Here is a 24531-nt window from a genome sequence, read left to right as displayed (position 1 = left end):
CGGTACCCATGGCAGTTTTGTATCAAATATGTGGCTCATAGAGCTCACAGGCTCATTTGCAAGTCAGGTAAATTAATTCACTATGAACTATAAAAAACAGTGCACACTACCCCCGCCCCCTCCCCCCTCCACTCCCACACTCACCTCTATCTACAGTACATACAAAATCTTTCTAGCCAACTGCCCAAACCTATTAATTTGAGTTGTAATTATTGAGTTGCTGTGGCAGGATAAGAAAAGATAAGAGGGAAAAAAGCCCTTGTAAACTTACCCACAAATAAAGAGCACCGCACTGGACTCCAGTGCATTGTACTTTATGATGTAGGTACACTTAAACTATATTCTTGAGGAACACCTTTGTCTGGCCTAAAACAATCAGATGGAGCTCCACCAAGTATCTGAAAAGTCATTGTGATAGAAAGGAGTAAATCATACAGGCAGACATTTATGGAAACTCAATTGATGGAGTTCTTCTAGAATACCGTGCCTGCAAGTAGCATAATACACCTGTTTGCTTCCCAGTCTCTAGCATCCAGTCCAAATGATGGGTTTGACCATTCATGCGAAAATATTCTCTATAAGTCTCATTAAAGTGATACTTTGGTTATTACTGAAGCTCATATGGTGATTCCTTGATTTGAGGGACATGACCAAAATTGTTTTACTCAAAGAGTCGGGAAATTATCCTGTCTGTTGTATTACATTAAAAATTCAAGGTTTTACTCAATGAGTCGGGAAATTATCCTGTTTGTTGTATTACATTAAAAATTCAAAGAATACATCCTTTGATTTAGGTTGTGGGTGTCGCAGCATGTTTTATGGGATTTGGTAGTGACTAAGTGCAGCTCATAGTTAAAGGCTCTGGCAAGAGATCTGTCCAATCTGACATGCCGAAACCTGCTCTGAATTTTATTATAAAAGAAGAATACACCAAAAGAAACACAATGTCAGAATTTTAGCTGCTAGCGCATGCTGCAAGTATTTCTAAAAAATGTTCAAATTTGCCAAATTCCTAGTTCATCAGGCAGCTGCAGAAATGGTCACCACTGCTGTAGCTGTAGCAGACAGCACATGTGCAACACAGCAGACACATATCCCTCATTGGTAGCACATCGGTAAACAGATAACATGGCAAAATGCAATTTAACTTATAAAGCAAATTACAGTTTACATTGATAGTTTCTCTGAAACAACTGTACAAAGTTACTGTTCATTTGAATTTGCTGCTCATATAGCATCCATAGTAATTAGTGACTGTCTTTGTGGTATCACTAATTGTTAACAATGGAGATAAAACTGAATTAATTTTCTTTGTGATCTCTTGGCAAATGCTTGCTAATAACATCTGTCTTTTTGCAGGTACCAGAGTTTCACAGTAATGTGGAATCTTATTAATGTTTTCAACCTCACAAAGACAAAATATAAAGAATGAGGTATGCAGTTGGAATCACCTACTTCTCCTGAAGACCTATAAAATTTTTTTTGTTAGCTAATTTCTTGAAAATGAGCGTTTGGCGTCATTGGCCAGGAGGCCCCTTTCGGGGCAGGTCTGACTGCCTTGGTGCAGGTCTTATTACATTCGACACTACACTGGGTGACCTGCACACTGGATGGGGATGAAATGATGATGAACACAACACCCAGTCCCTGAGCGGAGAAAATCCCCGACCCAGCCAGGAATCAAACCCAGGCCCCTTAGGACGGCAGTCCGTCACGCTGACCATTCAGCTATCAGGGCGGACAATTTCTTAGAGATTCATTCCGATGATGTCATCTTTTGTGATAAATTGTGGCAACATTAAAGAAACAGGAAGTAACTTGGATAATTCTGTGAACTGTAGTTCAAATGATGACTGATGTGCTAACTAAAGTCCAGAACAAAAACAAAGTACTTCCAAGTCAAAAGAAAAAATGCACAGTAATAAGCTTTGACAAAGAAAAGGCTGTTTAAAACAAAATTAATAAAAGGGAGAAGGGAGAAAACACCTCACCTTAAGTGGTGTGCAAAGCTAGTTTCATTATGTAAAATCTGAACACAATCTTATAAATGGAAGAAAGATTTACACAAAGTACAAAATATGTGCCAAAATGAATTTCATAAAAATGTGAAAGAAAAACTGCTCAAAAGATTTAGAGTTGCTTGTGAGAGTCAGTGGACTGTTAGTGAGGGAGAACTATGAGACTGGGTGCTCTGAATTGCAAGTGAGATGAACATTACTGATTTCCATGCTGCTTTGTCATAGTTAAACAGTTTCACCAACTTTAACTCTATCTTCACGAACATCAAGGCAAATTAGGACCAAAAATAAGAAAAAGGACTGTTTATGTGCAGAAGTCTAGTAATCAATCATTCATTCAGGTTACCATTAACATTACCCATGATGTTTATTTCAACCTTAGCAGTGATCAATCACTACCCTTTCATCTACATCTTCATATGAATGGGCTGTGGACACTCCTATCTTCTGCAGGGATGCATGCATACATTCCTAGTTGTTTGAACGCTCTGACACCCTATCGCAGCCTGACTTAACTGCTAAATGACCTAGTCTTGATGTCACTTAAAATGTGTGTTGCTATTTGGAGCAGAAGATGAAACACTGCAGTTGACACCCTCACAATTTTTTAGCTCTGTGGGATCTAATTATCAATGAGTGACTTCAGCTGAATATAGCACACATGTAGAAATTATGGTATCTCTTTCCAGCCAAAATGAGGTCATTGTAAAGGCTACAGGTGATGTTACATGTAGTGTTAACATGAGAGCTCCTGAAGGTGACTAATTGTTTGTCTTGTATACTTATCTTGAAATGTGATCACAAATAATTAAGCCACTAGGTCATAAAATATGAAATACACAAAATATACTGAAATAGCGGAAAATTACACAGTGTTAGAATTACACAGTTGGTATTGTGAATTAGTACTAAAGTCTAGCATTTCAATTTTTGTGTTTTTCGACAGAATAACGGAGCACAACAGCTGGCTTCAGAAGCAACAGTATATATTCTGCTGGAAGATGTAAATGATGAGATACCACTGTTCACTGAGAGAGAGCAAGAGACTGTTCTTGAAGGTGAACCTATTGGAACAAAAGTAACACAGGTCAATGCAATCGACAAAGATGGGACTTTTCCTAATAATCAGGTAAGAAATATTTGCTAATTGAAACAATTTAACTATGTTAGCATGGAGATGATCATCATATGTGCGTGGGAGGTGTGCATGCTTTTGTGAGTGAATGTGTGTGTGTGTGTGTTTGTGTGTGTGTGTGTTTCCTTTTCTGAAGAAGACTTTGACCAAAAGATAAATGTGTAACAGTCTTTTCATTGTGCCTGTCTGCAACTCAACATGGCATCTGTATGGTGAGTAGCAATCTATCTTGTTCCTTATATCATAGAAAATTTTTAAAGAAATTCATACAAACCCTTGGAAAAAGAAACCATTGATATTAGAGCCCAAATGAAAATTAATTATTTCTTTTCCTTCTACATTCCTCCCTACTCCACTGCTCACACTCGTGTCTTAAGATTTTAGATTTAATCTTGTTTTTATCATCAAATGTGAGGCTGCTACTGTTTTTCTTATTAGAAACAGCAGTTTTTATCAATATCTGCCCAAGTTTTATTTTTGATTATTATTTCTGAAGAGAAGAACTGAAAATAATACACAGATATTTGAAAAATTTTACTACAAAATGAGGGGTACTGACCCTCAGCAGTTTGGCAAAATAAGCTGTACAGCTTTTGGCTTGTCAGTATTATAAAAATTAAGATATTTATTGTAATTATAGTCACAAATAATGTGTAGCACATCCAATATGGGATTCAGACGCTGTTGCATCTCAGAATAAAGAACATGTCATGAAAGACTTCATTACATTCTTTCTTCCACCCTCCTTCCCTGATCAATTATCAGACAGAAGTTTGGTATTGAAAGTTCTGGCGGGATATAAATAATTTAAAAGTAAAGATAACAACTCATGGAATAATCCAATTTTTGAGCTAGAAGCGCATGCACACGTGTGCGTGCCCACATGCGTGCACATGATCCCCCTCCCCTCACACAAACACACACAGCTACATTGTGCTGGCTGAATCTAGCTTGTGTGTGTGTGTGTGTGTGTGCGTGTGCGTGTGTGTGTGTGTGTGTGTGTGTGTGTGTGTGTGTGTGTGTGTGAGTGTGTGGGTGGGTGGGTGGGTGGGTGGGTGGGTGGGTGTGGGTGTGGGTGGGTGCACGCGCGCGCACGTGCGTGTGTAGGTGCGTTGCTTCTACTATTCAAGAAGAAGTTGTACAGACTCAGAAGTTCCAAGGTAAATATATGCACATTGCAAATTGAGAAATAGAAAAAGACAGAGCTCAAAGATTAAAAATACACACAATGAACTATTTAACATCTTTATGTACAAGATTGTCACCAATCTCTCTCATAAGTTTGTATGTGGCACTTGTGCAGCATTCTATAGACTCATGTGCATAAGGAATCTTTTTAATACGCAAGCAACCATTGTATCATAATTGCAAAGAGTAAGCTGAACTGTGGCAGCACAACACAGAAACACGGGACATATATACCTTGCCGGTAGGAGAGCAATTAATGTTCCTATAACAGATATCATGGGTATGAGTACGGCCATAATGATTCTGGCTGTGTACTGTGTGTATTCGTATGGAAGCAGGATGACAAGTGAACACATTTGGGTGATATTACATGTGACAGTATAATTTGCTAGTAGAAAGTTGCTCACAATCAGCACAAGATGGACTGGTAGTTGAATGCTGAACTTATTATCATTTCATGAGCAGCATTTAGGAGGGTGGAAACATTAAATAACATCATCAACAAGATCAGCTAAATGCTGTAATCCAGTCTTAAGATTACTGTTTTTCATTAAGTAAATAAATGTAAATGTCGTGTGACTAGGGCCTCCCGTCGGGTAGACCGTTTGCCAGGTGCAAGTCTTTCGATTTGACGCCACTTCGGTGACTTGCATGTCGATGGGAATGAAATGATGATGATTAGGACAACACAACACCTAGTCCCTGAGTTGAGAAAATCTCTGACCCAGCCAGGAATCAAAGCCGAGCCCTTATGATTGACAGTCTGTCGCACTGGTCACTCAGCTACCGGAGGTGGACTTTTCATGAAGTGACCAAAGATAAGTAACCAAAACAGCACATACTTCCCACAAAATAATGCATTAACACTTTTGACAGCTGGTTCAGTATGCTTGGCAACCCATCATCATATCTGTTCCATTTACACAAAGACACAGCAGATGCAGTGCTTTGCCCCTGTGTGTGGACCCAAGAAGACTGGCGAGGTGTACTGTTTACAAACAAGTCAAACTGTAGCCTGGAATGTAATTCTTGTCATTTGATCATATGATGCAGTACTGGTTTAACTCTTGTCAGTACTGTGAAAAGATACCAATATGCCAACATATGAGATCACATACAAAATGACAAAATTTCAAGAGCACATACATGCATAAGTATTCCATTCAGTGGTTTATAATGCCTGGTTATACATTGTCAATCTGCTAAATGGTACTTATAACATGAGAACATCACTTATCTATGGTTAACAGCAGCTTGTCTCTGGTCTTAAGGAACATGGATGAGACATTCAAGAGCTTGCCTTTTCAGCAGTGGGCTGCATTGTTTTACTTAATGCTGGCAACTTGATTGATAGTATGGGCAGCTACTCTGCATTCCTAATTGCAATGCATGGGCATCACATACTGTGTAGAAGTTCTGTGTATTATCATCAAAGGAAAATCACAGATGGTAGGTTTAGCTCCAATTTGTATCGTATGCTGTAACGTGAGGTTATGTTTTGGTGCACTCGTCATCACTGTGCATCACATTGTTCCATGGATCTCAAATGTCCATAAACTTCTGGATATGAATTTACAACAATTTCTGTTACAATACCCTTAAGCAGCTAATGTAACAAAATTTTATCCACAATTTTTGACACATGTGGTTTTGTATGAAGTGCATTGCACAAAGTCTTTATTTCATATTTGTTGTGTAAACTAGTTTTGATCGACATGGATACATGTGAGTTAAGGGCAGTTTTGCAGCAGGCCTGCTGCAAATGACAAATATTGACTAATAATAATAATTTTCCCTACACAAACGATTGTTTTATTTTATGTTTTTACTGAATTTGACTCCACTGTGGATGTTTACAGGGTTTATGTTACTGTATTATATTTATAATTGCAGCTAACTAATTAGTTTTTGAAAAATTGTTTAAAGTCTTTTAACAGATTATTTTTGGGCAATGTTATGAAAAGGAAAGTTATTACTCACCATACAGTGGAGCTGTTGAGTCGCAGATAGGCTCAACAAAAAGATAGTTCCAAATAAAGCTTTCAGCCTGTACCCACCCAGCAGTACCAATGCAAGATGGGAGTGGCGACTGGGTGGGGGTAAGGAGGAGGCTGGGGCGGGGAGGGGGAGGGATACTAGGGAAAGGGTGGCGGACAGTGCAGTCCTGCAAAGGTGCACGCAGGGACGAGTGGAGAGGGTAGGGCAGCTATGCGTGGTCAGAAGGTTAGACGGAGGGCAGGGGAGAGGTGGGGAGAGGAGGTAGCACAAAAGGAGAGAGGTAAAAAAGATTGGATGCGGTGGTGGAATGAGGACTGCAAATGCTGGAATGGGAACATGGAGGCTGGATGGGTGAGGGGCATGACTAACAAATGTTGAGGCCAAGAGGGTTATGGGAACATAGGTTATATTGCAGGGAAAGTTCCCACATGCGCAATTCTGAAAAGCTGGTGTTGTTGGGAAGGATCTATATGGCACAGGCTGTGAAGCAGTCACTGAAATGAAGGATGTCACATTTGGCAGCGTGCTCAGCAACCGCGTTGTCCCCTTGTTTCTTGGCAACAATTTGTCGGTGGCCATTCATGCAGACAGACAGCTTGTTGGTTGCTATGCCCACACAGAATCTAGGTCTATTACAGAGGAATGAGCCATGAGGTAAGGGATTGGGAGCAGGAGTTTTGTAGGGATGGACAAGTATATTGTGTAGGTTCAGTGGATGGCGGAATACCAATATGGACGGGTGGGAAGGATAGTGGTAGAAATGTGACTGCTGCACATCCTGTACCATATAGATCCTTCCCACCAGCACCAGCTTTCCAGAATTGTGCAGGTAGAAACTTCCCTGCAATGTTCCCATAACCCTCTTGGCCTCAGCCTTTGTTAGTCATTGTCCTCACTCACCCAGCCTCCCTGTTCCCATTCCAGCACTACAGAGCCCTCATTCCACCATTGCACCTAGTCCTTTTCCTTCTCTCCTTTCCCACTTCCCACTCTCCCTACCTCTCCCCTGCCCTTTGGCCAAGCTCCCGACTGCATAGCTGCACTACTCTCTCCACCTTGTCCCTGTGTGCTCCCTAGCAGCACTGCACTGCCCACCACCCCTACCCTACTATCCCTCCCCCTCCCTGTCCCAGCCTCCTCCTTACCTCCACCCAGTTGCCACTACCATCGTGCACTGGTGCTGCTGATCGCAGTGTGGCTACAGTTGCCTTAGACTGCAGTCAGGTGAGCGTCAATTGTGTTTATGTGTGTGTGTGTGTGTGTGTATGTGTGTGTGTGTGTGTGTCTATTTCTGCCTAAAGCCTTACGGGCTGAAAGCTTTATTTGGAACCGTCTTTTCATTGTGCTTATCTGTGACTCAGCATCTCAACTAAATGGTAAGTAGCAACTTTTCTTTTCATAATATTGTTACATTCCATCCTGGATTTTCCATTGTTTGATTATTTTTTGGGCAGATATATTAACTGTGGATGCATAGACTGTATGAAGATAGTGTTTGATGTAGAAAGGGTGATAGCTTTAATTAAACAAACCACAGTGTAAGTATATAATACTGATATTCTGTTTACATTAAATGGAGCATTACCTCCATGAAAGACACTAGGGGCCATGTTAGGTGCCACCTTAGCAGAAACAAAAATAGCCTCAGAATGTAACTGGTTGAACATTTTAGGAAGGAAGCCACAGAGACACACATTTAGCAAGGCAAATTGGATGTGATACACTCCACTGAGTCCTTTTGACAACAAAGACAACATTCCTGATTACACAGATTACACTACCAGCATGACACACCACGTGGCTACTTCATGAAGTTCTCATTAAGTTTCAGGGGCAGTGAATCGCACAAGTGAGGATTAACAGCTATGGTCAAGCTTGAGGCACTGTAATGGTTCAAGTATTGATCACCTGCAAATAAATCACAGCCCATCTTGTCAAAAGCACTAATATATGACAAACAATCTAGAAAGCAAAAAAACAACATAGTGCATGTTCCTGAATTTACTGATTGGTTGTTCAAACAATAGAAGAGAATGTCTCTTCAATCATCTCCACTGAAAAGCAGCATTCAGCTCTTGATTGCCATCAGACCTATATTAGGCATCAAACAATGTTTGTAAATAATAGCAGACAGGAAGGAGGCCACAGCATGTTATATTGGATGGAGCGTCTTCAGGAGAAGTAAAAGTAGCATCAGGTGTGCCCAGGGCAGCGTGTTAGGACCCTTGCTGTTCGCGTTGTTTATTAATGACCTTTCAGACAATATTGATAGTGACCTCAAACTTTTTGCAGATGATGCTGTTATCAATAATGAAGTACTGCCTGAAAAAACTACACAAATATCAGTCACGTTTCGATAAGATTTAAAAGTGGTGCAAAGACTGGCAACTTGCTTCATATGTTCAGAAATCTAAATTTTTGTGCTTTTAAAAAAGTAATAATAATAATAATAATAGTATCCTATGACATCAATATCAGTGAGTTACACGATTGTTAACTGGTAAGATCATACAAAAACCTGGTTGTAATGATCTGCAAGGATATGAAATGGAATGGAATGCTAATATACCGGTAGGCTCAGTCATAGATAAAGCAGGTGGCAGACTTGGGCTCATTGGCAAGACACTGGGAAGATGCCAACGTTATACAAAGGGAGCACTAGCAGCTGCGTGCTGCGTGAGCGAGTCCATCGCGCCCGGAAAAAAAAAAAAAAAAATCAGCAATCAGTATTAGGTGAGGTATCGTTCTAGTGATATTCTTCAGGTCCTGTGCATTGCGTGGAGAGAAAATTAGATTAAATAGAGCAAGCACAGAGGCATTTAAGCAATCCTTCTTCCCGCGCTCCATTCACAATTTCAACGAAAAAGGCCTCGCGAACATCGCAGCGATACATCATTTGTGCGATCGATCGCTTCGTAGATCGCCATATTTGGGCAAATCGCAGCAGTCGGTCGCGATCGCATGGAAAACCCAGGCAGTATGATGTATACTTAACTGTATAGCATGTGATTCGTGCTTGCAGTATGACAGGACAACCTATAATAAATATATTGTAGGTGGTCTTTGATTGCCTGGCTTTTTAGCACTTAGCGATGTGTGACAATGTGGCTATTCGTTTCTCTAGTTATTAGGCGTGTTTGTGCAGTTTTGTTTCGTTTCGCTTTCCCATGTGTGGTAAGAATTTCATACGTTGCAATATTTGTAATTATTTTTAGTTATTCAGGGACCACGAATTACTCTGAGAAGTGAAGTGGAGATCGGAGTTGTCATTTCTGTTTAAAGTAGGCTAATACAAAATAAATCCACCGATTTCGCAATGATTAGCATTTTTGAAGCTTGTGCCGTAGAAATGGTTCAAATGGCTCTAAGCACTGTGGGACTTAACATCTGAGGTCATCTGTCCCCTAGACTTAGAATTACTTAAACCTAACATCCACATCCAAGCCCGAGGCAGGATTCGAACCTGCGACCATAGCAGCAGCGCGGTTCCGGACTGAAGTGCCTAGAATCGTTCTGTCCCAACGGCCGGCGCTTGTGCCATAGAACTGATGGGAAGTTCAAAGTAATAGTATTATAGTAATAATAGACTGGGCTTAGGGTTGCCAACCTTAACAGGAGCCACAACTCGACAATGCAAAAATGTATTATTATTACTGTTATTATTATTATTATTATTATTATTACTGCTATTCACAACACAATAAACAATAAATACATTGTAGCTGCTACAACAGGAAGCATGCACTTATTTAACACGATAGACCCCCTACTCATTGTTAATACTGCGAAACCAGCCACTTCTGTGAGGCTTTAGTTTCTTCTCTAGTTTTATCTTTAAGTTTTACTTTTTTTCGACTTCACCATTTTAACAAGTTCTTTCCCGTTTCTGTTTCTGACAAATTTAGTAAATTCTGCACATATCATATGGTAGTTAAAATTCACAAATAATTCAGCTTTCACCATTTCCACTTGCAGTCTGCTTCTTTCATTGCTCCAGATATATACCATCACACTGAAAATCCCCTCTACAAACGCAATGGACGAAGACACTTTTACCACAAGTTGAACAACTTTCAACAAATTATGTGCTCTGCATATCTTAAAAAATGTCACCCATTTGTTTGAAATGTTTGTGTCAGGTAAGTCTTTAATGAATGGCAAGGCGTCATTCAGTGCACATATTTCATAAAATAGTGCGTCACCGTTTATAATAATGTTGAAATAATCTATAAGTTTCATTACGTTCTCCATTTTAAGGGCCCTTCAAGATTTAACGGAGAGTTAAGCTTGAATGCGAATCTTCACTGAAGTCAAACCATTTTTCCATATATTGCATAGTCCTAGTATAGACTTACTGAGCTTCTCTGATCAATTTTGCTCTTCATATTGCGGACTTTTTTTCAGCTTTTGTAATACCTCGAATCCGAAGAAATTATTTCTTTGTCCATAAATAGTTTATGTATGCAATTTCAGGAATACAGAATATATTTCAGTTATCTGTATATAATCACTTTCAACATGTTTTATGGTTGTATTAAATAAAGGCATAACATTGTGGACAAAATATATGTAAATCTCTGGGTGTGTTACTTCATCGTCCACTTCACTGTCGTTTTCATGGGCTACGAATGTTCAGTTAAGTTTGGCAATATTGTCTTCACCCTGGATTAGAAAATAGGGCTTTAACAACGGCCAGTTCTGGAGCAATCTGCCTACAGCAGAAAAAAATCTCAAAAAGCGTGTAGGAACGTGCTTAAATAGTGTGGAGTACTCTGACTGCAAGCACTCCAAAAAAAGTTCTTCAGCTCACTCACCTTCTTAGCGCTTAAAAGAAAACTCATTAAATACCTTAACCGCTAACGATTCAACATCGTATGACAGTAGTTTTAATCCAGATTTCTCAGTATTGTGCAGTATATATATGTGACAATGTCCTGCAATACTATGTGGTGTTTCAAACATTTTTTTCAGCTCCATGAAAACAGATTGGTTTCTCCGTAATTGACCAACAGTTGTCCGCACCATAAACAATCAGTTGCGATCCTGAAATATGCTGTTAATGATGCTCTCTTTAAGCTTCTTGGCTATAGAAATTGATATTTCGTTGGCGCCTTCGTAAACAATCTATAACAGCTGGAGTCGTTCCCATTTCTTGGTCGAAGTTCCGGATAGAAACTGTAAATAATTTCATATTTCCTTTATTTGAAGCATAACATGCAATCGAGAATTAAGTTGTACGATATTTTTTTAGAATTTGATGCAGAGAATGTGGAGCTAATATATTCTCTACTATAGCTTCAGCTTTAGTCCTGTCACAGTGAATTATGAATGATAGTTCAAGTCTTGAGACAAAAAGTGAGATAGAGCATTTCCACAGTCTTGTGAACGGCAGCTGTGATGACATTATCACTCCATTATACACTCCTGGAAATTGAAATAAGAACACCGTGAATTCATTGTCCCAGGAAGGGGAAACTTTATTGACACATTCCTGGGGTCAGATACATCACATGATCACACTGACAGAACCACAGGCACATAGACACAGGCAACAGAGCATGCACAATGTCGGCACTAGTACAGTGTATATCCACCTTTCGCAGCAATGCAGGCTGCTGTTCTCCCATGGAGACGATCGTAGAGATGCTGGATGTAGTCCTGTGGAACGGCTTGCCATGCCATTTCCACCTGGCGCCTCAGTTGGACCAGCGTTCGTGCTGGACGTGCAGACCGCGTGAGACGACGCTTCATCCAGTCCCAAACATGCTCAATGGGCGACAGATCCGGAGATCTTGCTGGCCAGGGTAGTTGACTTACACCTTCTAGAGCACGTTGGGTGGCACGGGATACATGCGGACGTGCATTGTCCTGTTGGAACAGCAAGTTCCCTTGCCGGTCTAGGAATGGTAGAACGATGGGTTCGATGACGGTTTGGATGTACCGTGCACTATTCAGTGTCCCCTCGACGATCACCAGTGGTGTACGGCCAGTGTAGGAGATCGCTCCCCACACCATGATGCCGGGTGTTGGCCCTGTGTGCCTCGGTCGTATGCAGTCCTGATTGTGGCGCTCACCTGCACGGCGCCAAACACGCATACGACCATCATTGGCACCAAGGCAGAAGCGACTCTCATCGCTGAAGACGACACGTCTCCATTCGTCCCTCCATTCACGCCTGTCGCGACACCACTGGAGGCGGGCTGCACGATGTTGGGGCGTGAGCGGAAGACGGCCTAACGGTGTGCGGGACCGTAGCCCAGCTTCATGGAGACGGTTGCGAATGGTTCTCGCCGATACCCCAGGAGCAACAGTGTCCCTAATTTGCTGGGAAGTGGCGGTGCGGTCCCCTACGGCACTGCGTAGGATCCTACGGTCTTGGCGTGCATCCGTGCGTCGCTGCGGTCCGGTCCCAGGTCGACGGGCACGTGCACCTTCCGCCGACCACTGGCGACAACATCGATGTACTGTGGAGACCTCACGCCCCACGTGTTGAGCAATTCGGCGGTACGTCCACGCGGCCTCCCGCATGCCCACTATACGCCCTCGCTCAAAGTCCGTCAACTGCACATACGGTTCACGTCCACGCTGTCGCGGCATGCTACCAGTGTTAAAGACTGCGATGGAGCTCCGTATGCCACGGCAAACTGGCTGACACTGACGGCGGCGGTGCACAAATGCTGCGCAGCTAGCGCCATTCGACGGCCAACACCGCGGTTCCTGGTGTGTCCGCTGTGCCGTGCGTGTGATCATTGCTTGTACAGCCCTCTCGCAGTGTCCGGAGCAAGTATGGTTGGTCTGACACACCGGTGTCAATGTGTTCTTTTTTCCATTTTCAGGAGTGTATAAAATAGGTACTTACAGTTGTTGCAAATAACCCCTCTTTAGAGATAGAATTATTAAAAAAAGTTTAAAAGAGAGATTGAACAATTATTAATCATCAGCAACAAGACAGGCTATGCTTACGTTTTCATGAAATTATTAGGTATTTCATATCTTGGCTTTCAGAAAAGAAGTTTCCAAAGGTAAATTTTCGGATCTAAAACCGTCAACAACATAAACGATACCTAAAGGCCAGTAACTTCATTTACTTCAATTTCTTGCTAAAACCACTGCTCGTCAGTCGCACAAGAAACAACTGTATTACGCAAGCCATGGTGCCAACAGTAAAAACAAGATAAATGCCAATCGTTTTAAGTTAGCTCGTTGTTTCATGTAACCCCATTTTGCGGTACTGATTTTTACACCATATTGAAAAGAAGAAAAACCTATGATACGCTTTGATCCTATTTCAAAAACTAAGTCAGTTGTGAATTACACACATAACACCAATATACACAGACGCAAATTTCATAGCAAATACGTAAAGCCCATCTAGCGATTTTATTTACAGAATGAATGAAAGTTCAAACACTTAACAAAATGGTTCAAATGGCTCTGAGAACTATGGGACTTAACTGCTATGGTCATCAGTCCCCTAGAACTTAGAACTACTTAAACCTAACTAACCTAAGGACATCACACACATCCATGCCCGAGGCAGGATTCGAACCTGCGACCGTAGCGGTCGCACGGTTCCAGACTGTAGCGCCTAGAACCGCTCGGCCACATCGGCCGGCTCAAACACTTAACAACACGTATCAACACCTATAATATGAAGAAAAGAAATAGGTCGCCCACAGTCGCCTAATAGGGTATTTCGGCCTTGCCTCTGTTCTCAATCCTTTCGTAACACAAGTGGAAACTCTCCGGACTTTTTGGGATAATAAAACTATAAAGATACGTCGAGTAACACCAAAACAGAGCTGATTATACGCTGAAGACCCAAAGAAACTGGTACACCTGCATAATATCGCGTAGGGCCCCGCGACCACGCAGAAGTGCCGGAAAACGACGTGGCATGGACTCAACTAAGGTCTGAAGGACGGAAGGAGGAAACTAACACCATGAATCCTGCAAGGTTGTCCATAAATCCGTAAGAGTATGAGAGGGTGGAGATCTCTTCTGCACAGCAGGTTGCAAGGCATCCAGATATGCTCAATAATGTTCATGATGATGATGATTGGTTTGTGGGGCGTTCTACTGTGCGGTCATCAGCCCACGTACAATTTTTTCACAGTCCAATCGAGCCCCTGTCACGAATGATGGAGATCAAATTATGAGGACAATACAAACACCCAGTCCCCGGGCAGAGAAAATTCTCAACCCGGCTGGGAATCGAACCTGGAAACCCGTGATGCAGAGGCAGCAACGCTAGCCACAAGAAGAATGTTCATGTCTGGGGCGTTTGGTGGACAGCGGCAGTATTTAAATTCAGAAAACTGTTCCTGGAGCAATTCTGGACGTGTGGGGTGTCTCATTCTCCTACTGGAATTGCCCAAGTCCGTTGGAATGCACAATGGACATGAAAGGATGCAGGTGATCAGACAGCATGCTTACGTACGTGTCACCTGTCAGAGTCGTATCTTCACGTATCAGGGATCCCATATCACTCCAGCTGCACACACCCAACACCATTACAGAGCCTCCACCAGCTTGAAAAGTCCCCTGCTGACATGCAGGGTCCATGGATCCATGAGGTCGTCTCCATACCCGTACACGTCCGTCCGCTCGATACAATTTGAAACGAGATTCGTCCGACCAGGCAACATGTTTTCAGTTATCAATAATCCAATGTCGGTGTTGAAGGGCCCAGGCGAGGCGTAAATCTTTGTGTTATGCAGTCATCAAGGGTACACGAGTGGGCCTTCGGCTCCGAAAGCCCATTTCGTTGATGCTTCGTTGAACGGTTCACACGCTGACTCTCGCTGATGGTCCAGCATAGAAATCTGCTGCAATTTGCGGAAGTGTTGCACTTCCGTCACGTAGAACGATTCTCTTCAGTCGTCGTTGGCCCCGTTCTTGCAAGAACATTTTCCGGCCGCAGCGATGTGGAGATTTGATGTTCTGCCGATTTCCTTATATTCACGGTGCACTGGTGAAATGGTCGCACGGGAAAATCCACACTTCATCGCTACCTCGGAGATGCTGTGTTCCAACGCTCGTGCGCCGACTATAAGACCACTTTCAAGCTCGCTTAAATCTTAATAACGTGCCATTATAGCAGCAGTAACTGATCTAACAACTGCGTCAGACACTTGTTGTCTTATATAGGCACTGACGACCGCAGCGCTGTACTCTGCTTGTTTACATATCTCTATATTTGAATACGAATGCCTATACCAGTTTCTCGGCCGATTCAGTGTACCCCAGCTCATGAAATTTGTAAATCTGTAATCAGTATAAAGAAAACATCTGTATAATTTCAGTGAACTTGCTGCTCTTTTATTTCTCGTGTTTCAAGTTAAAATAATTGGATATAAGGTTCGTCTGTTATGCAAAACTTTTTTTTTATGTGACCCACACACGTTTCAGTACTTCTGTGCCATCACCAGTAGGATTTTCTTATTAAAATCTGTGAAATCTGAGCATATTTTGTGTGACACCTTATCTACAAACATTAGGCCTAAATAACAGTTTTTGTTCGTTTTCGCCATTAACTTAATTTTACATTATACGCTTCTTCAGTACCATTTGTGCATTATTATTACTGGTTGTATCCATCTGTACCCAAACGATGCTAATGTGAATTTGGTTGACTACTTAATACATCACGTCCGCAGCTCGTGGTCTCGGGTTCGCGTTCTCGCTTCCCGAGCACGTGGTCCCGGGTTCGATTCCCGGCGGGGTTAGGGATTTTCCCTTGGCTCGAGATGACTGGGTGTTTGTGTTGGCCACGATAATTTCATCATCGGTCATGAAAGTGGCGAGACTGGACTGAGCAAAGGTTGGGAATTTGTACGGACGCCGATAACCGCGCAGTTGAGTGCCTCACCAACCAAACATTATGATTAGGAACACATCATTTTGTAGTTAAACGTAATTTTGTTGAGTATGATACGTCACCCATATACACTATGTTATCAAAAGTATCCGGGCACCTGGATGAAAATGACTTTCAATGCTGGAATTCAATATGGTGTCGGCCCACCCTTAGCCTTTAAGACAGCTTCCAATCTCGCAGGCATACTTTCAATCAGGTGGTGGAAGGTTTCTTGGGAAATGGCAGCTCATTCTTCATGGAGTGCAGCACTAAGGAGAGGTATCGATGTCGGTCGGTGAGGCCTGGCACGAAGTCTGCGTTCCAAGACATCCCAAAGTGTTCTATAGACTCAGGGTAGGATTCTGTGCAGGCCAGTCCATTACAGGGATGTTATTGTCGTGTAACCATTCCGCCACAGGCCGTGGATTATGAACAGGTGCTCGATCGTGTTGAAAGATGCAATCGCCATCCCCGAATTGCTCTTCAACAGTAGGAAGCAAGGAGGTGCTTAAAACATCAATGTAGGCCTGTGCTGTGATAGTGCCACGTAAAACAACAAGGAGTGCAAGACCCCTCCATGAAGAATACGACCACACCATAACACCACCGCCTCCGAATTTTACTGTTGGCACTACACACGCTGGCAAGTGACGTTCAACGGGCATTCGCCATACCGACACCCTACCATCGGATCGCCACATTGTGTACCATGATTCGTCACTACACACAAAGTTTATCCACTGTTCAATCGTTCAATGTTTTTGCTCCTTACACCAAGCGAGGCGTTGTTGTCATTTACCAGCGTGACGTGTGGCTTATGGGCAGCCGCTCGACCATGAAATCCAAGTTTTCTCACCTCCTGCCTAATTGCCATAGGACTTTTAGTGGATGCTGATGCAGTTTGGAATACCTGTGTGATGGTCTGGATAAATGTGTGCCTATTACACATTACTACCCTTTTCAACTGTCGGCGGTCTCTCTCAGTCAACAGACGAGTTCGGCCTGTAGGCTTTTGTGCTGTACGTTCCCTTCACGTTTACACTTCACTATCACATCGCAAACAGTGGACCTAGGGATGTTTAGGAGTGTGGAAATCTCGCGTACAGACTTATGACACAAGTGACACGCAATCATCTGACCACGTTCGAAATCCGTGAGTTCTGCGGAGCGACCCATTCTGCTCTCTCACGATGTCTAATGACTACTGAGGTCGCTGACATGGAGTACGTGGCAGTAGGTGGCAGCACAATGCACCTAATATGAAAAAGATACGGTTTTGGGAGCGTCCGAATACTTTTGAGCACGTAGAGTATTTGCCGTTACTTACGTTTTGGTGTGTTACTGGCGTTTTCGTTTGCGTTCCCGTCAGTTATTGAGAGGCGCAAACACATACCGGTACGTATCGGGCATATGTTGCAAAATATGAGCCGGCCTCGCTGACCGAGCGGTTTCTAGGCACTTCAGTCCGGAACCGCGCGACTGCTACGGTCGCAGGTTCGAATCCTCCCTCGGGCATGGATGTGTGTGATGTCCTTTGGTTAGTTAGGTTTAAGTAGTTCTAAGATTTAGGGGACTGATGACCTCAGATGTTAAGTCACATAGTGCTCAGAGCCATTTGAACCATTTGTAAAATATGTTAGTATGTCTATGTGCTTCTCAGTAACTCATGGGAACGCAAAAGAAAATGGGTCTGCCAAAGCAAAACGTAAGTCATAGCAAATATACCAACGAACTATGTTATCCAACAAAATTACTTTTAAACATAAAGTGGTGCATTAACTCGCCAATCAAATGCACGTTAACATCGTTTGGTTACCGATGACAGTCTACCAGAACATGACAGTGTACAAATGGTCCTGTAGAAGCGTATAATGTAAAATTAAGATAATGAAAAAAAAACTGCTTTAGTCTAATTTTTTTAGGTTCGTTGTCACTTAAAATATGCTCACATTTCGCAGATTTTGATAAACATGAAAAACCTGTTTTGCAAAGCGGGCGAACCTTATACCTAATAATCTGTAAAATCTTTTAAATGCCCCGCCATTCTCGTTCTGATCGACAGATGTCGGAAAAAGTCTCTAAATTCTTGCCGGGCCTGTTTACAGGTTTTTTGTTAAAATTGACTACGAGAAACAAAGCAAAACACCACGCTTTCACAATTTTATAATTATCGTTTTCTAAACGATTTTTTGTTTTCGGAATCACCACATCAAATAAAGCCGATGTAATACCTAGTGTTCTTGAATACACAAACCAGTTCAGTTTCTCCATGTGTATATCTTAATTAGGAAGTATGACGAAGCCAGATCCGTGGCACAGAGTGGAAATAACCGTATGACGCTTAAGACGCTGGAGTGTCAACGTCCACTGCCCAAAACAAAATGAGTAAATACTCGAAGTTAAGCTACAAGACTAATGGAAAAGGAATTGAGGACTACTAAACGAAAAACGAATTCTGTTAACACACTGGAAAGATGGACACAACCCTCTTGGCACCACTTAAAAATGTAATATATTCTGTAAAGTAGCCTACAGGTCCCAAGAAAAGCGTTTGAAAACGAGTTTAATAAATTACAATTCCCATTTTTTAAAATTTATTTCTTGAAAGTACTCGTGGGGATACGGATATCAACCGTGGCAGTTCATGTTCCATAGCAGAACTTCTCGACACAGCGGCATTCGCAATACTGGCTGAAATTGCACGGCAAGTCGTTCGTGTGTGTCGAGGTCGAGACGAGCAAGGAATTGCAGCGATATCGCATGTAACTGATCGCTGCGATCCGTCGCTCTTGTGTGGGATTCTTCATGGGTCGTACCATACTAAGTATTCCCCGCCGCCGCGCGGGATTAGCCGAGCGGTCTAAGGGGCTGCAGTCATGGACTGTGCGACTGGTCCCGGCGGAGGTTCGAGTCCTTCCTCGGCATGGGTGTCTGTGTTTGTCCTTAGGATAATTTAGGTTAAGTAGTGTGTAAACTTAGGGACTGATGACCTTAGCAGTTAAGTCCCATAAGATTTCATACACATTTGAACATTCTTTTATCCCCCGCCACGCACTTCACGGTGGTTTTCAGAATATGTATCTAAATGTAAAACTTCGCACGTCTATCTTAAGATTTATGCCGTTTGCTGCACTTGTTCTTCACAGCATTTTTCATAATTTTTGTTTTATGAGTCATGCCATAAAATACCATATGGGTTTTTAACATACAGGACGTTGATGAGATTAATCCATTATCACAAGCTATATCTTGTACATAGATAAAGCTACAGATTTAGGGTGAACTTTAACTTACATGTCGAAATTTAAAGTTTTTGGCGCCATCTTTCCAACAACTTTGAGTTAACTGCAACGCTAAATAGCAACATCAGTAAACGCAGTAAAACTCCATACATGCTCGAAAAAGTAAGTGAGGAATGCAATTATCGTCTGGAAGTTTGTGGTGCGTCCGTTGAGAGGCGAGAAAAAGTTTTGGTTCTAAACATCCCCCGAGGTTGTATGTGAACGCATGTAAAAGATGTACCCTTGTAAAATCGGTAAAATCATGAAAATAAAGCTTTGTAGTCTGAGGAGTTACTTAAAATTCAGCCCCAAATTTCTAACTTCATTCGTCCTGAGGAGTTTCTAACTTCATTCGTGCGAAAGAATGTCGGATAATTCTTTTTGAAACACCCTGTAAATTAAATGTTAATGCTGTTACAAAAAGTATGTTAGACGTCTGTAGCTAGCAGCAATGATAATTGGCGAGACAGTTCTGACAGCGTTTAAAATACTGTATTATCCTTTGTTTATCGCGTTTCCCGAGGTGGTAGCTACCATAAATTCCTGCGGGTGAATTGTGTAGCAATGATAATTAGCGTGAAAAAGTCACCGCTTATTGTTTGTCTCTTTTAAATACAATGTAACATATATTCCGAGCTGGTTATCAGGTTGGGGCAAATGAGCTTAGCCGTGAGGCACTGATGGAGAACAGAGCGAGATTATTCCATGTTTTACATCTTCGTTCAAAAAGTAAAGGCGTATTTGGTTGTTTTCATATTATAGCTTGTGTTCAACATAAATAATCAATTTCCTGTTATGCGCGCGTTAAATCACCTGTCATATTTGCTTCATTTTCTAATATAAAAATCTTAGAAATGTCGGATTTGCAGATAAACAAGTTATCGTACTTCTATTTCTTTATTACTGTAACATATTTTTTACTTATTTTTAAGCTGATGATGTATTCATGAGCAAGTAAGCAGTAGAAAATACGGGCTCACACTTAGCCTTCTCAGAGAAAAATGACGTGATACTGGAAAATTTAAGACTTACAGACTGATCTGAAGTGCTGATATAGTACCAAACTTGTTTTTCTGTAGGTCACTATATAACATAAAATAAAACGAAATTTTCCATGTTTTACTATAAACAGAAGTCAAAACTATAAATAGTGGTCTCAGACTTTATCAACAACTGTATTTTTACAAATCAAATTCATTTCCTTTGCGAAGTAATAGAATATTTTAAAGGTGTTACTTACGTCGTTTTATATAATACCGAACGAAACACCAAATATTCCTCTTTAACCCTAGGATGCATATACAGGACCTCCAAGGCCCTTGTATGTCTTCAGTTTTTAAAAAAATTATGTATTTTTTTTGTTTGATTTCAAATTGCTTTCCAGTACTCTTTCACTAACACTGTGACATTCCTCCTATCAAGTCTGAACGAGATACCTTTTTAAGTTTTTTGTATAATTCAACACGTTTACCCATACATCATGAATGCATAAGCAGGGCTTCAGAAGCCCTCATACATTTATAAATTTTCTTTAGCCTATATTGTCTTCAACATTTGTTTGGGAGCAGTTATTAATTCAACAATAACTGTAGTGGTATTTCCAGCAACAGGAGTGCCAACAGCAGCAGTAGCTGTAGTAGTAATAGTATAACTAAAAAATAATACACACTACTTCCACATATTGGCGATGTCGGTGTATTTTTGCCATCAAATGTTTTATTATTGATAGTATTGTTATCCTGTGCTGCTCTTGTCAGCCTCATTGTTACTGTAGTTTGTTCGTTGCTGCAAGGCCCATATTGTTACGAGTATGACTTGTTTAGTGCTGCACAAGCTGCCGTTCGAAGAGACACGCCTTTTGCTATGGCTTCGACACGCAAAGCAAGAGAGTCAGTACGTGCAAATGCAGCTAAGTTTTGAAAGTGTTGTGGCTCAGTGGTTTTAAGAAGATGATTCTTGCGACGAAGGAAATACACTCCTGGAAATTGAAATAAGAACACCGTGAATTCATTGTCCCAGGAAGGGGAAACTTTATTGACACATTCCTGGGGTCAGATACATCACATGATCACACTGACAGAACCACAGGCACATAGACACAGGCAACAGAGCATGCACAATGTCGGCACTAGTACAGTGTATATCCACCTTTCGCAGCAATGCAGGCTGCTATTCTCCCATGGAGACGATCGTAGAGATGCTGGATGTAGTCCTGTGGAACGGCTTGCCATGCCATTTCCACCTGGCGCCTCAGTTGGACCAGCGTTCGTGCTGGACGTGCAGACCGCGTGAGACGACGCTTCATCCAGTCCCAAACATGCTCAATGGGGGACAGATCCGGAGATCTTGCTGGCCAGGGTAGTTGACTTACACCTTCTAGAGCACGTTGGGTGGCACGGGATACATGCGGACGTGCATTGTCCTGTTGGAACAGCAAGCTCCCTTGCCGGTCTAGGAATGGTAGAACGATGGGTTCGATGACGGTTTGGATGTACCGTGCACTATTCAGTGTCCCCTCGACGATCACCAGTGGTGTACGGCCAGTGTAGGAGATCGCTCCCCACACCATGATGCCGGGTGTTTGGCCCTGTGTGCCTCGGTCGTATGCAGTCCTGATTGTGGCGCTGACCTGCACGGCGCCAAACGCGCATACGACCATCATTGGCACCAAGGCAGAAGCGACTCTCATCGCTGAAGACGACACGTCTCCATTCGTCCCTCCATTCACGCCTGTCGCGACACCACTGGAGGCGGGCTGCACGATGTTGGGGCGTGAGCGAAAGACGGCCTAACGGTGTGCGGGACCGTAGCCCAGCTTCATGGAGACGGTTGCGAATGCTCCTCGCCGATACCCCAGGAGCAACAGTGTCCCTAATTTGCTGGGAAGTGGCGGTGCGGTCCCCTACGGCACTGCGTAGGATCCTACGGTCTTGGCGTGCATCCGTGCGTCGCTGCGGTCCGGTCCCAGGTCGACGGGCACGTGCACCTTCCGCCGACCACTGGCGACAACATCGATGTACTGTGGAGACCTCACGCCCCACGTGTTGAGCAATTCGGCGGTACGTCCACCCGGCCTCCCGCATGCCCACTATACGCCCTCGCTCAAAGTCCGTCAACTGCACATACGGTTCACGTCCACGCTGTCGCGGCATGCTACCAGTGTTAAAGACTGCGATGGAGCTCCGTATGCCACGGCAAACTGGCTGACACTGACGGCGGCGGTGCAAAAATGCTGCGCAGCTAGCGCCATTCGACGGCCAACACCGCGGTTCCTGGTGTGTCCGCTGTGCCGTGCGTGTGATCATTGCTTGTACAGCCCTCTCGCAGTGTCCGGAGCAAGTATGGTGGGTCTGACACACCGGTGTCAATGTGTTCTTTTTTCCATTTCCAGGAGTGTATTTTTGAAGATGCAAGTAGTGAAGAATCAGACAATGAACCTGCAGATGTGAATATTGAGGCAGATGACAGTCCTTCCGATAATATTACTTCATCAGAGTCTGAAAATGAAGAACCATCACAAAAAAGTTATAGAAGACCACACATACATTAGTCGGAATGGAACGATTTGGAAATTAGATCCTCCTGCAACTTTTCGTACGCCTGTCCATAATATCGTAAAGAAGGCACCTGGTCCAGCCCATGGTTTGAAAACCTGTAAACCTAAGGATGCCTGGGACTATTTCATCTCCAAGGAAATACTAGAGGAAATCATCAACTGCACAAATATTGAAGGCAGAAGAGTGACTGCTTTACAGCTCGATCTGCAGATGACAAACTTGCAGCTGTTCGTTATGAATGGGAACTATTTTTTGACAAGTGTAGAAATAGAATGATTCCCAATGATTCACTCACGGTTGACGAACAGCTAGTCCCATTCCGTGGAAGATGCAGCTTCACCCAGTATATGCCCTCTAAACCAGCCAAGTATGGCATAAAAACGTATTTTGGTTATGTGATGCTACATCTGCATATGCTTTAGACGGAATTGTTTACACGGGAAGGAAGCCCTATGAACCTATTCAGAAAAATCTTGGATTGAATGTGGTGAAAGATCTTGCTAAAAGCATTGAAGGATCATCAAAAAATATTACTGTTGACAACTTGCTTTACTAGTATGCAGCTGGCAGAAGAGATGTTTCAGAAGCAAATTACAGTGGTGGGTACAATCAAACAAAATAAACCAGAAATTCCTAATGAGATGAAACCATCTGCCTCAAGAGCGATTCATTCCTCTTTGTTTGCATTTAGAGGTGACATTACAATGGTGAGTTATGTTCCCAAAAAGAAAAAGTCTGTAGTTCTCATTAGCACAATGCATCACGACAGAAACATTGATGAAACTCATGCAAAAAAGAAACCAGATATAATAGAGATCTATAACTCTACGAAATGTGGAGTCGATCAAATGGACCAGAAAATTCGTTATTATACTTGCAAGAGACAAACAAGAAGATGGCCATTTGGATTATGGAGGAATATGATGGACGTCGCAGCAATGAACAGTGAAATTTTATTTTCCGCCCAACATCTGACATACCATAGTGGAAGAAGTGATAAAAGGCGTTTGTTCCTAAGAGATTTAGCAGAGGAAATGGTAAGACCACTAATGGAATTTTGTATTCAGATCCCTAATCTTTCAAAGAAAATCGTTGATGCCATACAAAGATGTGGTGCTCAAAAAGATGTCATATTGCCGAACCAACTACCTGTTTCAGGAAAAAGAAGAAGATGCAATTATTGTCCATATAGTAAACACAGGAAAAGTGCTATAACATGCATTAAGTGTAAAACCAACATTTGTAAGGAACATAGTGGCGTTTTTTGTGCTTCTTGTTTGTCACATGTTGAAAACTAAGAAAAATGCAATTTTATGTGAGCAATGAATAACAACTTTTTGTCAAAATATTGCCTATATACACAATATTGTGAATAATGAGTATGTTTTAATTGAAGAAATTGGTTGTAATAAATGTTATAAAATGTAAACTGCAACTTATAAGTGAATTAATAAAATCATTTGTATATGTTGTATGTAAATGGATGTAACTAATA

The 24531-nt window shown here is 42.2% G+C and overlaps 1 protein-coding gene across 1 annotated transcript in view; it reads left to right on the top strand.

The window, feature by feature from the left end:
• Positions 1–24531, top strand: part of LOC126263301 (neural-cadherin-like) — a 234588-nt gene that overhangs the window by 189787 nt on the left and 20270 nt on the right. Inside the window, exon 11 of the mRNA XM_049960389.1 lies at positions 2965–3147. Within this exon, the coding sequence (XP_049816346.1) occupies positions 2965–3147 (183 nt within the window). The remainder of the gene's footprint in view (positions 1–2964; positions 3148–24531) is intronic.

Source organism: Schistocerca nitens, chromosome 6, assembly GCF_023898315.1.
Source record: "Schistocerca nitens isolate TAMUIC-IGC-003100 chromosome 6, iqSchNite1.1, whole genome shotgun sequence".
NCBI classification, from domain to species: domain Eukaryota; kingdom Metazoa; phylum Arthropoda; class Insecta; order Orthoptera; family Acrididae; genus Schistocerca; species Schistocerca nitens.
Note: the sequence above shows the minus strand (reverse complement) of the source record. Positions and strands in the feature narration are given on the sequence as shown.